The 15,735-nt window shown below is 44.0% G+C and overlaps 1 protein-coding gene across 1 annotated transcript in view; it reads right to left on the reverse strand.

Annotated features, from left to right (window-relative positions):
- Nucleotides 1-15,735, reverse strand: part of LOC102371997 (protein furry homolog) — a gene marked incomplete at its 3' end in the record, with an annotated part of 123,645 nt that overhangs the window by 19,004 nt on the left and 88,906 nt on the right. The window contains exon 2 of the mRNA XM_025213628.1: nt 11,977-12,176. Coding sequence (XP_025069413.1) covers nt 11,977-12,176 — 200 coding nt within the window. The remainder of the gene's footprint in view (nt 1-11,976; nt 12,177-15,735) is intronic.

Genomic DNA, 15,735 nt, shown 5'->3' on the forward strand with positions numbered 1-15,735 from the left:
GGTTTCTGTGCCATGACTTGTTTTCTATTACGGCTATCTTCATCATCCTCTGAACGAAGCCATGTATGTCTTTCTCGGAAAGGTCTATGATAGATTTTCCTGTCACCTTTTTTCTGTTTGTCTTGACTCTAGGAACCACTGTTTTCACTTCAGCTTTCTCTGTGTACACACCCGATAAAAAAAATTGCTCAGGAAGAAATAAATGAATACCCTTCTTCCCTACAGCCAATACTATTGCTCACAGGGTGATGGAGAAGGATCAAAAAAGCACATGTAACAGATGATGGTTGATGTTCCTGACATTTGCTGAAACTGGTGGGAGCGAAACAAACTTTTCGTGAAATTCTTACATGTCTCCATTGGGTAATGGAGCCATACAAGGTGTCACGTGGGCAATATCAAGTGGCATAATTTAATCAAAGCTGTATGTAAGAGTCTGACTACAACCAGAGGTCTGTTCCAAAGAGGGCTGATTGCTACACATGGCTCTGCAACAGGGGTCAGTATCAGGGTTACAACTGGGACTGCAGGTGGTCAATGTAAGGGTTTGGCTGGGATGTAGGGGCCCAGGCTTGTGGGTAGACCCTGAACAGGACCAGGTCCCAGGAGAAAGCAGGACCAGGCCCAGCAGAGCTGAGAGGGAGATCCAAGAGACATAGTCCAGGGCACAAGCCAAGGTCAGAAGCCAAGAGTCAGAGAGCTGCGTGCTGAGTTCCAGGGTAGATCCAAAAGCAAAGTCAGACAAAACCAAAGCTGAGCCAGGAGCCAAAGGAACCAGAGAACTGGTCACAATTTTCAGGGAAGATCCAAAATCAGGGTCAGGGAAAGCCAAAGCCAAGTCAGGAGCCAAGAGAACCAGGGACAACAGTGAATGGAAGCAGACTGAGCCTGTTGTTAAGGCTGCAAGTGTGCTTAAAAGGGCTTCTCCCTGGATTGCAACCTTGTTGTGGCGGAGAGGTTTGCATGTCCCGATGATCCTGAGAGCGATGCTGTCCTGACAGTGATGCCATCCAGAAATTTTTCTGGATGGCATCACTCTCAGGACAGCATCCCCACTACGACAGCCATTGTCCTAGTTTGCTAGGCCATGGTACATGAGTTCCAGGCCTAAAGAGTGGGGCCAGTCAGCGCAAACTGTACTCCACTTTAAAGCACCATGTGCAGGCAGGAAGAAAATAAGCCCCCCAAGTCCTACAGAGCTGGGAGTGGGGCGAAAACAGCAGGTGTAAGATGACACTGGAAACTGCAGTCCCAATCCTGCGTGCAGGCAGCTCAGGAATACAGGTTGTTTTGATGATGACCCGGAGATAACCTCATCACCCGGCAGCACCCTGTGCATCTGAGCAGCTTTTTTAAAGGATAGCACTGCTCACTCCTCAATAGGAGAAGGGCCTAAAAAGGTGGCCTAAAGAAATGCTCATCCCCCTACCAGCCATCTGGCTCACTGTGGTTAGTGGGCATCTCCAAAGCGGCCGAATTACAATGAAAAGGAAAAGGAAAACTCCAACTCCCACCTCAAAAGGTGGGAAAAAAAGAAAACCTCTGCACCTTGCACATTTGAATATCTGTACAATGCTGGACTCTGAAGATAGTAGCCACCTTCAGCGATGCTCAGCCTTGGTTGCCCATGAGTTAGCTAGGCTACACATTGACACAGCAGCCCTGGGAGAGGTGTGCCTCCTAGAACAAGGCAACCTAATAAAACCCAGTGCTGGTTACACTGATCAGGTAAATTACAGGTAGAGAGGCGCCTCTCAGGTGTTGGCTTCATGATAAAGAACTCCATTGCTTTCAAGCTACAAAGCTTACCAATCAACCTTTCTGATCACATCATGTCCATACATCTTTTGTGTGACCAGCAGCATGCCACCATTATTAGTGTGTATGCTCCAATCCTTCAGGCAGACACAGCTGACAAACTTAAGTTCTATACTGACTTCTGCGATTTCACCCAGAAGATAGGATTGATGGCCAGACTTTGTACATTGACAAATGCCCTACCAGGGACTGATGGTTTGAGCACTTTCAAACTCTCTTTAGTGCTGAACATATGGTGCATGAGTCTACTATCAACCTAATTAAGCAACTGCCTGTCAAGGAGAAACTAGATGAGCGTCCTACACTGGAAGAAACTTTCACAGCTATCGACCAGATAAAAAGCAACAAAGCTCCTGGAATTGATGGGATTCCACCTGAAGCCCTGAAAAACGGAGGTACTGCTCTACACTCCAAGCTCCATAAACTCTTCATAGCCTGTTGGGGACAGGCAAAAATTCCATGGGATCTGCATGATGCTGTAATTGTTACCCTGTATAAGAATAAAGGTGACAAGTCAAACTGTTCCAACTATTGAGGGATCACCCTTCTGTCCACTGCTGGGAAGATCCTAGCTAGACTATTCCTCAACAGGCTGGTTCTTGCCATAGCAGAAGAGCTGCTCCCGGAGAGCCAATGTGGCTTCAGACCAAACAGAGGCATAACAGATATGGTATTTGTGCTGCAGAGAAAGTGCTGGGAGCAGAACAAGGGGCTACACATCACTTTCATCAACCTCACTAATGTGTCTGACAGAGATGGCCTGTGGAAGATTCTTGAGAAGCTTGGGTGCCCACCTAAGTTCCTTCCCATGGTTAGGCAACTCCATGATGGTCAGCGTGAACTAGTCAAGTACAGCAACACCCTCTTGGGTCCATTCCTGATCTCCAATGGAGTAAAGCAAAGCTGTATACTAACTCCTGCCTTGTTCACCAATTTCTTCACCATGATGCTGCAGCAAGCATCGGACAATCTTGGGGAAGGTGAAGAAGGTGTCTACATCCACTTCCAGGCAGATGGAAACCTCTTCAGCCTCAGACGGCTACAGGCCTACACAAAGATGTCGCAACAGCTTATCCGTAAACTTCTGTTTGAAGACATTTGTGCTCTGGTGGCCCATATCCAACATGATCTGTAGCACATGACTACTTGATTTACTACTGCAGCACAACTCTTCAGACTCACCGTAAGCTGGAGGAAGACTGAAGTTCTTCATCAGCCAGCTCCACATTAAGCTTATGTGCCACCGAAGATGACTATTGAAGGAACTGAGCTAAATGCTGTCAAGCAGTTCACCTACCTGGGGAGTGTCATCTCTTATGATGTCATGATTGACAAGAAGGTAGACAACAAACTCTCAAAAGCCAGTAGTGCCTTCAGCAGACTCTTCAAGCAGGCCTGCAACAGTCACAGCCTACAGGCACAGACCAAAGCTAAGGTGTACAGAGCTGCTGTTATCTCCACTCTACTGTATGGTGCTGAGTCATGGGTCTTATACTGCTGCCATGTACACCTCCTTGAGTGCTTCTGTCAGTGCTGCCTCCACACCATTCTCAAGATCTGCTGGCAGGATTATGTCACCAACATGGAGGTGCTACAAAGAGCCAATACCACCAGCATTGAGGCGATTCTCCTGCAGACTCAGCTGTTGTGGGCAGGCCACATGGCCCAGATGGATGACAACCACCTACCAACTCTGCCACAGTCAGTATGTGATTATGAAATTCCAATGGGAAAATAAAAGTGACCAGCAGACATGTCATGGGCTCAGTTTCTGGTTCATCTGGAGGTATTCCAGGTTCTTATGATCTGTGACTACCTGGATGGGATGGCGATCCCCTTCCAGAAGGTGTTGCCACTTCTCAAAGGCCACTTTGATTGCAAGGAGTTCCAGTCCCAAATGTTGTCATTTGTTATGAGGGCAGTCAGGGGTCAAAAGACATAAGGGTGCTACTTTGTCTGAGCTACTTGAGGAGTCAGCCTTGATTATGAAAAGTCTTGTGGGGTCAGGGTGCACCAGAATGGGCACAGAGGTAAAAGCCCCTTTTAGGGTCTCAAAGGCCATTTGGGCCTCTTGGGATGACTTAAATGTTATCCCTGTCTTAAGATGGGCAGTCAGGGGGCTATCAGGTGCAAGAAGCCTCAGAAAAAAGACCTGTAAAAATTGGCAAAGCCCAGGAACCGCTGTACTCCCTTTACATCCCATGGAGTGGCCCATTTCATAATGACATTTACTTTACATGGGTCCATGGTCAGGTCCTCAGGGGAAATTATATAACTTAAAAATTCAACCAACAGTTTGTTAAATTTACATTTTTCTAATTTAACAAATAAATAGTTCTCTCAGAGCCTTATCAAGACCTAGCAGACACGTTCTGGATCACTGGAATAAAATCAAGATTTCATCAAGGTAAATTATAATAAATCAGTGTCTCAAAACATATCATTCACGAAGTGTTGGAAGCTAGCAGAGGTACTGCAGAATCCAAAGGGCATGATCAGGTATTCAAAGTGCCCATAGTGGGACCAAACATGGTCTTCCACTCGACCCCTTCCTTTATATGGACGAGGTTGTAGGCTCCTCGTAAATCTAATTTGAGAAAATCTTGGCCTGACAAAGCCTCTCAAATAATTCATTCATTAGGGGCAGCAGATAAGGATTATGAACCATCACCCTGTTTAAAGCCTCAGAGTTGATACAGGGGTGGAGAGAGCCATCTATCTCCGGCACAAAGAATATTGGGGCCCCTTATGTACATTCTCCATGATGTACTTTTTGAGAACCCTGAGCTCTGGTTCAAAAAGGGAGTAAATGAACCCAAAGGGAATCTGTACCTCTGGCACAAGATCAATGGGGCAATCATAAGGATGATGCAGGAGAAGCCGATCTGCTCCTTTCTTATCAAACATGTCCACCAAGTCATGACACTTAGCAGAGAGTGATGGACCAGGGTTCATTGGACAGGTATTTCCTGTTGATGCCAGTTGGGAGTTGTTTGTGGTCAGTGTGAGAGTCCTGCTGCTGGCTTGGGCCCCAATCCAAGGAGCCTTCTCCAAACAAGAGCTTGAGCAATAGGGCAAGCTGAAATGGAGCATCCTTAGGCCCCATAGGATACAGTGGGAAAAACAAGGGATTCCTAGGATAACTGAAAAATAAGGGAAATGGATAACATTGAAACAAAGAGATTCCTGGTAGTCATCTCTTGATACACGCAGTGGAACCATCTCACCAGTAAAGAAGCCTGAGGAGATAGGGGAGCCATACAGGCTAGGGACAGACATTACACATAAACTGGTTTAAGTGATCAGAAACTGGTTTAAACCTGTAACAGAACAGATGTTCAGTGCACATAAACCAGTTTGAAAATAGCTGAAACCAGGTTGGGATAAATCTGGTTGAATGCAGTATTAGACTTAACTGATTTGGGTCAAACTGGTTTATGCAATGTCCGTCCCAGATCCCTTGCTGGTTTAAGAAAAAACAGACTCCCACAGCATCCCAGCATGCTCTCTGGGCTGGGAGAGACTCTCTGCTCCACAGCAGCCCTCTGGTTCCCTGGCTGCAGCTCTGGCAGAGACTGTGAGCTGCTTCCCCACTCCCACTCACCACTCCCTGCTAAGCAGGAATTCCCCACTCCCTTCTGCCTTGATGAGAGGTGTCTGTGTAGTAGCTAGAAGACCACATGCTGGCTATTATCTGTGCTGAGTCAACAGGTAGAATCAATTAGTAGAATCAACATGTAACTGGTAATGTCCCTCTGTTGTTTTCTTAATGGTGTGATAAATACTAAATTAGGAGTGATAAACACTGTGTTATCAATTCCCTGCTGGGTGAATCCGAGTGTCCTGCTGGGGCCTAGCCACGCCCCCCCACCCCGTTCAGTACTGTCGAAAGGAAGGGAGGGCTTCTCCAGCACCACCCGTCTTCTAGCCTGAGCCACTGCAGGCACATGCCTCCATGTCTGGGATGTCTGTACAGGTACAAAGTGCTTTAGCCTAGTCAGGTTTGACTAACCTGCAAAGATTGAATCAATTCAGGCTCAAGCTTTTTGAATGTCAGTCCCTACCCTCATACTCTCCACTATTTTGGGGTTCCTCTTCAGCCTGACTAGTATCTGGCAGTGTTCTGCAAGGTCAAGTCCACGAAATTACCAGAGGCTCCAATGTCTGAGACAGCTAGAACAGACACCTTCACCCCAGATGGGTACTGTAGGTGAAGGGTTACTAACAAGGGTGAGTGTTGGGACTTGATGGCACTCAAGAGACTGATGTGGGTCGGTGGGGTTTGGCTGTAACATCAGTGATGGGCTGGGGCCACACCCCTCTGAAGCTGGGTCAGGCAGTCTTCCCAAAGCAGGGGTGGGTATCCTCTCTTCTTTGGGAAGATTCAGACAAAATGTTCTAACTCCCCACAATACAAGCAGAAGTCCTGAGTAGATTCATAGATTCTTTTTTAGGGGCTGGAAGGGACGTCACAAGATCACTGGGTCCAGCCCCCCTGCCCTAGGCAGGAAAGACAACTGGGGTCAGGTGACCCCAGTGAGGTGACCGTCCAGTCTCCTCTTGAATATTTCCAGGGTAGGTGATTGCACCCTCCAGAGGTTGGTTATTCCACAGTCTGGACGCACTAACTTTGAAGAAGTTTTTCCTAGTGTTAAACCTGAAATGGTCTTCCAGGAGTTTGTGAAAACTCCTGGTTTTCTCCAAGGGTGCCTTGGTGAATGGTTGTTCACTGAGCCCTTGGTGTAGTCTCCTGATATAGCAGTAAGCTGCTACCTAGTCCCCTCTCAGCCTTCTTTTTTTTAGGCTGAAGAGACCCAAGTCCCTCAGCCTTCCCTTGTATGGCTTACGGTGGCTCTTCTCTGGACTTGCTCAAGCTTTTCTATGTCCTTGGTGAAGTGTGGCATCCAGAACCATATGCAATACTCCAGCTGTGGCCTCATCAATTGAAAGTTTCATAGTTGGTAGGGTTGGAAGGAGCCTTAGCAGATCATCAAGTCCGATCCCCTGCCATGGGCAAGAAAGAATGCTGGGGTCAAATGACCCCGGCAAGGTGATCATCTAGCCTCCTTTTGAAGACCCCCAGGGTAGGAGTGAGCACCACTCCCCTTGAAAGTTGGTTCCAGATCCTAGACACCCTGACTGTGAAGTAGTGCTTCCTGATGTTCAGCCTGAACCTACTCTCAGTCAACTTATGGCTGTTATTCCTAGTTACACCTGGTAGTGCTCAGGGGAACAGGGTCTCTCCCATTCCCTGCCGGTCCCCCTTGGTAAGTTTATAGACGGCCACCAGATCCCCTCTCAATCTTCTTTTGTGAAGGGTGAACAGGTTCAGGTCCCGTAGCCTCTCCTCATAGGGCCTGCCCTGCTGCCTCCTGATCATGCAAGTGGCCCTCCTCTAGACCCTCTCAATGCTGTCCACATCCCTCCTGAAGTGCAGTGCCCAGAACTGGATGCAGTACTCCAACTGCGGCCTAACCAGTGTTGCATAGAAGGGGAGGACCACCTCCTTGGACCTGCTCATGATGCATCTGTGGATGCATGACAAGGTGCAGTTGGCCCTACTGACCATGTCCTCACATTGGTGGCCCATGTTCATCTAGGAATCAACAATGACTCCAAGGTCCTTTTCTGCCTCTGTGCTGACGAGAAGGGAGTTCCCCAGCCTGTAGGTATGCTACTGGTTCTTCCTCCCCAGGTGCAGTACCTTGCACTTGTCAGTACTGAAGCCCATCCTATTCTCATCCGTCCACCCTTGTAACCTGTCCAGGTCTGATTGCAGCCTATTCCTTCTAGCGTGCCCACTTTTCCCCACATCTTAGTGTCATCCACAAACTTGAACATGGTGCTTTTCACCCTCTCGTCCAAGTCACTGATGAAGATGTTGAACAGTGTGGGCCCAAGGACCGAGCCCTGGGGAACCCCACTGCCCACATCCCTCTGCCCCCAGTAAAGTGGAAGAATCACTTCTTTGGTTTTGCTTGAGATGCATCAGTTGATGCATGCCAGAGTAGTTTGCACTGTTGGCTACAGCGTTGCATTGATGGCTCATATTTATACTATGGTCTATTATTACCCCTAGGACCCTTTCTGTCATGGTGCTAGTCACTTTGGCACCACCGAGCCTTTAAGTATGTTGGGGATTATTCATCCCCAGATGGAGCACTTTTACACTTCTCAGTGTTGAACTTCATCTGGCTCTGACCCGTCCAACTTCCCAGCCTGTCTAGGTCCACCTGTATCTGCAGCCTATCTTCAAACGTGACCACACTTTCCCATAACTTGGTGTCATCTGCGAAATTTTCCAGTGAGTTCTTTACCCCCATATCCAAATCTTTGATAAAGATGTTGAAAAGCACTGGACCAAGCACCAGGCACCATTGGCCACTTTTTGGCAGGGCGACACAGATCCATTCATTAGAACTCTCTGGGTCCTACCCTGCAGCCAGCTTCTTACCCACCTAACTGTCAAGCAGTTAAGCCCCAAGTAGGGTGAGGATGGAGCCCAGGAGCCTGGGACAGTGGACCTTGGGTGGAGGGGCCCAGCCAGAGCAAAGTGGCCAAGGCCAGGAGACCAAAGCCTTGAAGAGGATCTAAGGCATGAACTGAAACCCTCCTGATCTCTAGGGGTAGACTCCCAGAACAACGATAACATCAAGGCATGGCAACTGAGGTGGCAAGGTGGACCCCCTGAGAGGTCAAACTGGTTAAGGGAATGGGAGGATCCAGGTAGCTGTTACGGGGGTTGGGAAAACATTGCTTAGACCCACTACATTTATAGCATCCAGTGATCAGCCAATATGATATGACAGCAAAAAAAGGAAAAAACAAAGACAGAGAAGTCTTAATGCCATTGTTTAAAGACCTGGCAACAAATCATCTGGTATACTCGGTAGAGATTTCACCATAGACTGGAGCAAGTGCTGAGAAGAGCTACTCAGATGACCAAGGGAATGAACAGCCTATTTTATGAGGGGAGACTATAAGACTGATTAACTTGACAAAATTCAGACTGAGCGGGGATATGGCTACGAATAAATTTAGTCTGGAAATAAAAAGCAGGCTTCTAACCATCAGAAATGTGATACTCTGGAACACTTCAGAGACAAATACTTCAGAAATAAATGGCAAGAACAAAGATATTTGTTCTTGTGCATCTTAAGGGTTATTTGTAACAGACTGTGATAAAACAACAAAGTCAATAAACTGTGAACAAATGATCTGAAAAAGTATTAAAGTATATAATGGTTGTAAAATATGTAATGGCTGCCTATGCTGTAAATACTTGGAACCATGGAATCGTGTGTGTGTGTGTGTGTGTATATACACACACACACACACAGAGTACAGAATATTGAACATTAAGGATGCTAACCAAGTAGAAAAAATAATTGTAACAATCACGTTTGAAATATATATCTTTGAATCATATACATCCTTGAATGAGGAGAAGGCTATGGACAAATGGTAGTTGGGGCTTGCTGGTAAACTTACAGTATTTTAAAAATATACCCCCAAATAAAAGATTCATCTTTACAATTGATTAAATATTTTTAAAGGGTACAATGGCATTTATGATGCTCAATTAAATTTCAGTTTATTCACATAGAGCTAATGTTTTATTCCTTTGCGTATAAATGCACTGAATTGATACCCGGAATAAAGGTAAAGTCTAAAAAAACTCTTCACAAGATAATATGCATTATATACTGTATTTTCTTGCATATAACACCCAACTTTTTTTCCTGCAAAACAGGTGGAAATTGTAGCACTCTAGGGCTGTGCTAAATTTCACTGACTGTTTCGTTTCGACGTTGTTTTGATTTGTTTCAAGCTTGAAACAGCAAAATCAAAATGAAACAAAAGGCTTGAAAAACAGCCTTGAAACAAAATGAGGACAGTCGAAACTTTTAAAAACTTTTGAAACATTTTGAGTTTCAAAGTTGAAGCTGGGCTTGCCTGCAGGGAAACAGAAAGTAAGGAGAGGCAGGGGATAGAGGAGGGAAGGACTACTCTGATATTGACTGTGTAGCTAGCCAGTGACTGAGATCCTTCCATGAGGTCCATTCCAATCCCAGTGCTCTGGGGCCCCAGTGCCAGTGAGGGTGCGCCTTAACAGGCACAAAGTCACACACGTCGTGAGTTTTGCTTGTCAGCAGCTTGAGGTGCAGTATCCCAGAAACCCCTGCACCTATTTCCTGACAGGCTTTGTGGCCTCAGCAGGAGCTAGGCTCCCTGCTGTTTTCATTCGAACCAGGCAAGAAATGACAAAGTTTTAAGCAGTTTCGTGATTCCCCATTATAGCCTATGGGCGAAACATCAAAATGTGTCGAAACAGTGAAACAATTTCAACGAAATGAAATGGAACAGTGAAAGGTTTTGATCACAGCATTGTTTTTGTCAAACCAGTCTTGAAGGCATTAGGTAATAAAGCCAATTGATTCTGTGCAATCTTTATGGATGGTTTGTTTTTTTTAGAGCTTGCCAATCTTCCTCAACACAAGTGTTATCATTTTCAATCCTAAAACTGTCAACTAGCCATTAAGAAGTAATCAATGTATAAGGTTAGTACGTGGCTTCTTGGGGGCTGAAATCTTTTCATACTAATTTGTGTTCAAGAAATGTAAACATATATTGTATCACAGTGAAATAAGTGGAACAGGTTTTAGTAAAAGCCACTGGTGTCTCTTGTGTTGGCAGCCAAATTTTTCCTGATGCTTTGTCACATTAAACTTCCTCAGGGAGCTTTTAAGTGATAAGCAAGTTCTTAAATAACAATGTACCTTAAATAAATACAGTAAAAGCCCTGTTATCCAGCATGCCCCATGAATGGGGGATGCCAGATAACAAAATATGCCCGTTAATGGAGTGGCCTGGGCCGCTGCTTCTCTCGCCAAGTCTGGGGCATCCTGCCGCCCCTCCTGCGGGCTCCATGGGACAGGGAGGCGAGCCCCACACAGTCTGTTATGCCCCCAGGCCGTGGGGGCTCGGCAGCATAGGCTGCTTTGTCCTGGGCTGTGGGGGGTCAGAGAAACCGAAAGTGCAAAGGTGGGCACTTCCGGTTTCACTTTATCTTACAAGCTGGCATGCTGGTTAATTGAGCATGCTGGCTTGTAGGATGCCAGTTAACAGAATTTTACTGTAATATGAGATAAACAGAGAATTTCCATACAACTTTGGAATTTATCTGGCTTTCTCATACATTCAAACAATGACAACTTACTCTACTCTCATCTTTACTTCCTAGTGGCCGTATCTACATGAGATGCTGACTCTGCAGTAGCTCTTTACTACTTCACAGTAGCATTGCGTGGTATGAAGCAGGACACAATGTTACTGAGTAGTAGTAATGAGCTACTGTGTAGGCTGCATCACCTAAAAGCCATTTGGCAACACAACTGTGCAGTATTTGGTTACTGCGCAGTTATTTATTGTCTATACAAGTACTAAATGACTTCACAGTAGCAACTACGCAGTCAGTGTCTCATGTAGATGTGGCCAGTAGGAAGAACTTGAACCAAAGAAATGAAATGCAATTATCAGTTTATGCAGCCAACCCCCCTGCCACTGATAATGTGATATTCTTTGTCTTTACTAGTTTGAATCCAGTAAAAAAAAATAAAGTTAAAAACTTTGATTTTCCTACTGAATTCTCCAGGTGCAACAAAGAGGTTGCAAGATCAATAATTAATGTATATCAATATGACAATATTTAAAAAGACCTCAGAAAATCTACCCAACACCAGAACTAATGCCAGCACATCATCCATCTGTCTCTACTTAGTTTCATGCCTCAATGAAAGCTTAGATAGACAGATGAATCGCACTGTACTGAAGTTCATGAAATGTTTAATGGACAAAAATGGGAGGAGAGGAGAAAATAAGTTCCCAAACTGAAACCTATCACCAAAAATGATCTATCACCAGGTCCCTGCCATTTAAACCTGGGGGGCCATTAGTTCAGAACATCACAACTGCTGCTTCTAAAAGAGGGAAAGGCAGTTTCTTCAGTAGCTAGGACTCAAAACATTTAGGACTTCATAGGTCAAACAAAATCTATAGTTATCACCTGACCACTCTGTAACATGTTGGGCATTTATAGCTTGAAGGGTAAAAAATTTCAGCACAAACTTGATTAAAAAGTAATTTCCTTTTACTCACAAGGGGCTCTGCCATGATGATGCGAATCTTGCGCTCAGCCTGTGTTGTAAAATTAACAAACAAGCTCTTCAGGACATATTCGCCTGGTTTACTGTCTGGGTCAACATTGATGGGCAACATGGCTGGAGGTCCCTTTTCCCTTTGTGTGCCAGAAACGGGTGGAACTGTTGGTTTGATGTATCCGTTACCAACTGGAGAAGCTGAAATGGATAAGAAACAAATTCATTTTCACAAATCCTATATCCCTTGATTTTTTTCTCAATAGTATTCTAACACAGTGGTTCTAGACCTTTTTTATACCAGGACCCATTTGTAAACTTTGATGGCCAATTCTGACCCAGTACCCCTCACTCCCAACCCACTGCCTCCCAGGCCCCAGCCCCTCAGTGTGTGGGGCAGGAGGTGGGTGTGTGGGGCAGGAAGGGCCCCGAAGCAGCCTCTTGCAGGCTGGAACTCTGACAGCTTGCAAGGGAAAAGACACAGTTTCCCATGTTTTTCTCCATTTTTAAAGTCTGTTGATCCAAGTTTAAAGTTTGTTCGCAACCCTTTCATATATTCTTGTAATGTGGTTTTTGGTTGTGACCCACAGGTTGAAAAAAACTGTCTAACATATTATCTTAACAGTAAAACAAAGCAAGAGCTTAGTTGATCACTGAAAACTATAAAACTATATATTAAGGAAATAAGTTACATAAACTGAGCAGGGTTATACTAGTCTTGTGGTTTTTGGTGGTTCCAAACCCATATATTAGTTTTGGGATTCCCAAACTGTATGATCTACATTAGTATATGGAACCAGAGATGAAATCTATTATCTTGTGGTTGGGTAGAGCCAAGTCTGCATGTTCTGCCCTATACTGTCTTTGACATGGTGAGGCTTGCTATCATTCAGGACTTTTACTGACACTCAGCTCTCTCATCCCATGCAAGATTTCTATATAGTTCAGTTGTTAATTGTTCATTTTATTCTTTATTGTTATGCAAAAGGCTTGGCTCTCATAGATGCCAAGAGCATAGCTTTTTAGTTACGAATGTAAAATAGAAGGCCTGATTCTCCTCTCACTGATTCTGATTCAACTCAGGAATAAATCCACTGAAGCCAATGGAGCTTTGCCAGTGTAAACCCTACAGAAAAAAAACCTCAGACCCAAAATATTTTCTCTGGCCATCAGAAAAATCTAGTATTGTATCAGTTTGCCTGAGAACAAAAACATGTTGTTGTATTAGCATTATTTACCAACCCATAATAAGCAAGACAATATGCATTGCATTCAGCTCTGCTCCTGTTTCTTATGACAAAGCAGAACTGGAATAAAAACAAATGCTCAGACTTGCCTATCTATGCATGGAATTCCTAAATTACAGTTCCCAGGCGCTGAGCTGCAAGTGGCATAACCTTTATTGACAAAAAGCAACACATTTGATTTGTAGGATGCTGCTGGCTGCATCTTCTAACCACTCATTTCACCAGCTGATCTAAAAAGTAGTGCTAATCAACAACACTGGAAGAAGTTCAGCTGCCTCCCCTCCTGTAATTCAGATGCTATAACACCTATGAGCAGCTGTGTAGGTGGTGCAGAGAGATTTGAAATAAAATATCAAGTGACAGAAAATGTGCAAGGCTGATAATGTTTCTCAGTCTTGCTGCATTCTAAAGAGAAGTTACTAAAAAAAATACATGCCTGCCTTTTGTGTTCATTTTGTCAGGCTCCAAAAAAGGCAGAAAGAAGATAGGAGTTCAGATGTAGACTTTTCAGATAACCAGTGATGTGTACTGCACATCTAAGATTAGAATTTGGCCTCCAGCATTATATAGCATATGCTCTTCTGGGATACATTTGCATTATTTCTCCTGAAATGACTTTTAAATATTAATCAACTGAATTTATCAGAAGAACAAATGAGATTTGATATGCTGCCAATGCATTTTAACATCTTATTTCTGCAAGGTTCTTATCACCCTTAACCCTCAATGACTTCAGTAGCATATGACTTGGCAGAATTAGGCCCAAAATTCTTACACTGAAGTGCATAGAAATGTATTGCAGAGCAGGAAACAGTCTTACTTTAAATATTTGATTTTGCAAAAGACTGTTACAGGATATAAACATTAAAGAAGTAAACTCCCTGTTTTGTATATGTCAGAACAGCTGTTGCACTTAAGGGGATGTCACCCATTCAATTCATACTGCACTCCACTAAGAATGAGTCCCTTAATCAACAAAATATGAGATCATACTCTAACACAGCAATCACTGATTCTTTTTTCATCCAGTTTTAATTCTCATAAAACTTAATTTGATTGCTTAGTATTCCATTATAATAACTGAGCTATGCTGGGAACATGATATCGTCCTTATAACAAATCATACCTAGAGCTCTTTTACATTTATATTCTTCAAGACTAAAAGGAGGTGCACATCATATACTTCAGTTATTCTAAACTACAACAAACCTCAAGTTCATGAAAAAGTAAACAAATGGTCATAAAAATATAAACACAATCCCTCTCTTGCCATCATTTAGGACTGAGCAAAGAATAAGGAATAATGAGATACAAAGAAATATAGATTATCAAGTCTATCAGAGCTGGATCTGAAAAAAAGAACCTGGGTACCTAATGTACCAATTGAACGCAGCCCTCTAAATCCTGCTTAAGTGAATGATTTTACAAAACCTATTTAGGCCCACCAATTTCTGCTACTGTACCTGGCCTGAGGTGCATCTGTCTAGCTGAGCTATAAATTCAGGGGAACATCTCAGGGCTAAGACAATTTGGGGTTCATAAACTGTGCATTCTTGTGCCGAAGTGCTTCAAGGAGCTCTGTTGAGAACATGCCTTATGAAATAACAGGAATCTGTTCTGCACAAAACAGAGCAACAATAGCTACTTTCACTCAAACACATAGCCGGAACAGAAGTAGGTGTTGGTTGCCATCTTATCTAGCAGCATACTAGTTGAAGCATGTATTAAGGAGCTGCAAGACCTAGGTCCAATGCTCTCTTCTGCTGAGCAGCTGATGGAGTACAATCCCATATCTTCAGCCTCACAAAGAAGTGCTGTAACCAGCAGGCCAGAGGCAAGCCTGCAATGTAAGTATTTTCCACCCATCTCACTGAAGTTGTGTCACTGCGTAGAAAGGAATCCAAGATCCATATAGCCAGAGAGAAAGTAAGGAAGCATGAATATAATTATGCAGCTGAGTGATGAGGAGGCAGGACATCTGGGCTCTACTCCCAGTTCCCAGGGCTTCTTATATGTTTTGCATTAAAGAGACATTTGATAAAATGCATGGAGCCAAGATCTCCCATTTCCTGGGCAAGTGCTATAGTTAGCAGTCTATTACACTGATTCTCTACCAGGATGCTGCAGCACTTTGGGTTGCCATGAGAACCTTTTAAAGGTGCCACACAATATTAACACTATTAGAAACACCAATGTATAAACTTCATTCAACACCCCCCCAGTGTGTATGCATTATGATACAGTCTATAATTACATGATCACATACTATTCCATTAAGAATACACATATATGAATACAATATACATATAAGCACATCATAGAAAACCCAACAAGGAACCTGATAATTCTGTAGAAGAATGGATGTAGTGTAGTTAACAGTACAGAGGGACACATTTAATAGAGATAAAACAAAATACCATCTAGTTGCTCATTCTGTCAGCACTTTCCATATTGTGCCCTAATGAGTGAGCATGTATCTACAGACTATACCATAATACATAAATGCAAGGGGG

Source organism: Alligator sinensis, unplaced genomic scaffold, assembly GCF_000455745.1.
Source record: "Alligator sinensis unplaced genomic scaffold, ASM45574v1 scaffold406_2, whole genome shotgun sequence".
In the NCBI taxonomy this organism is placed as follows: domain Eukaryota; kingdom Metazoa; phylum Chordata; order Crocodylia; family Alligatoridae; genus Alligator; species Alligator sinensis.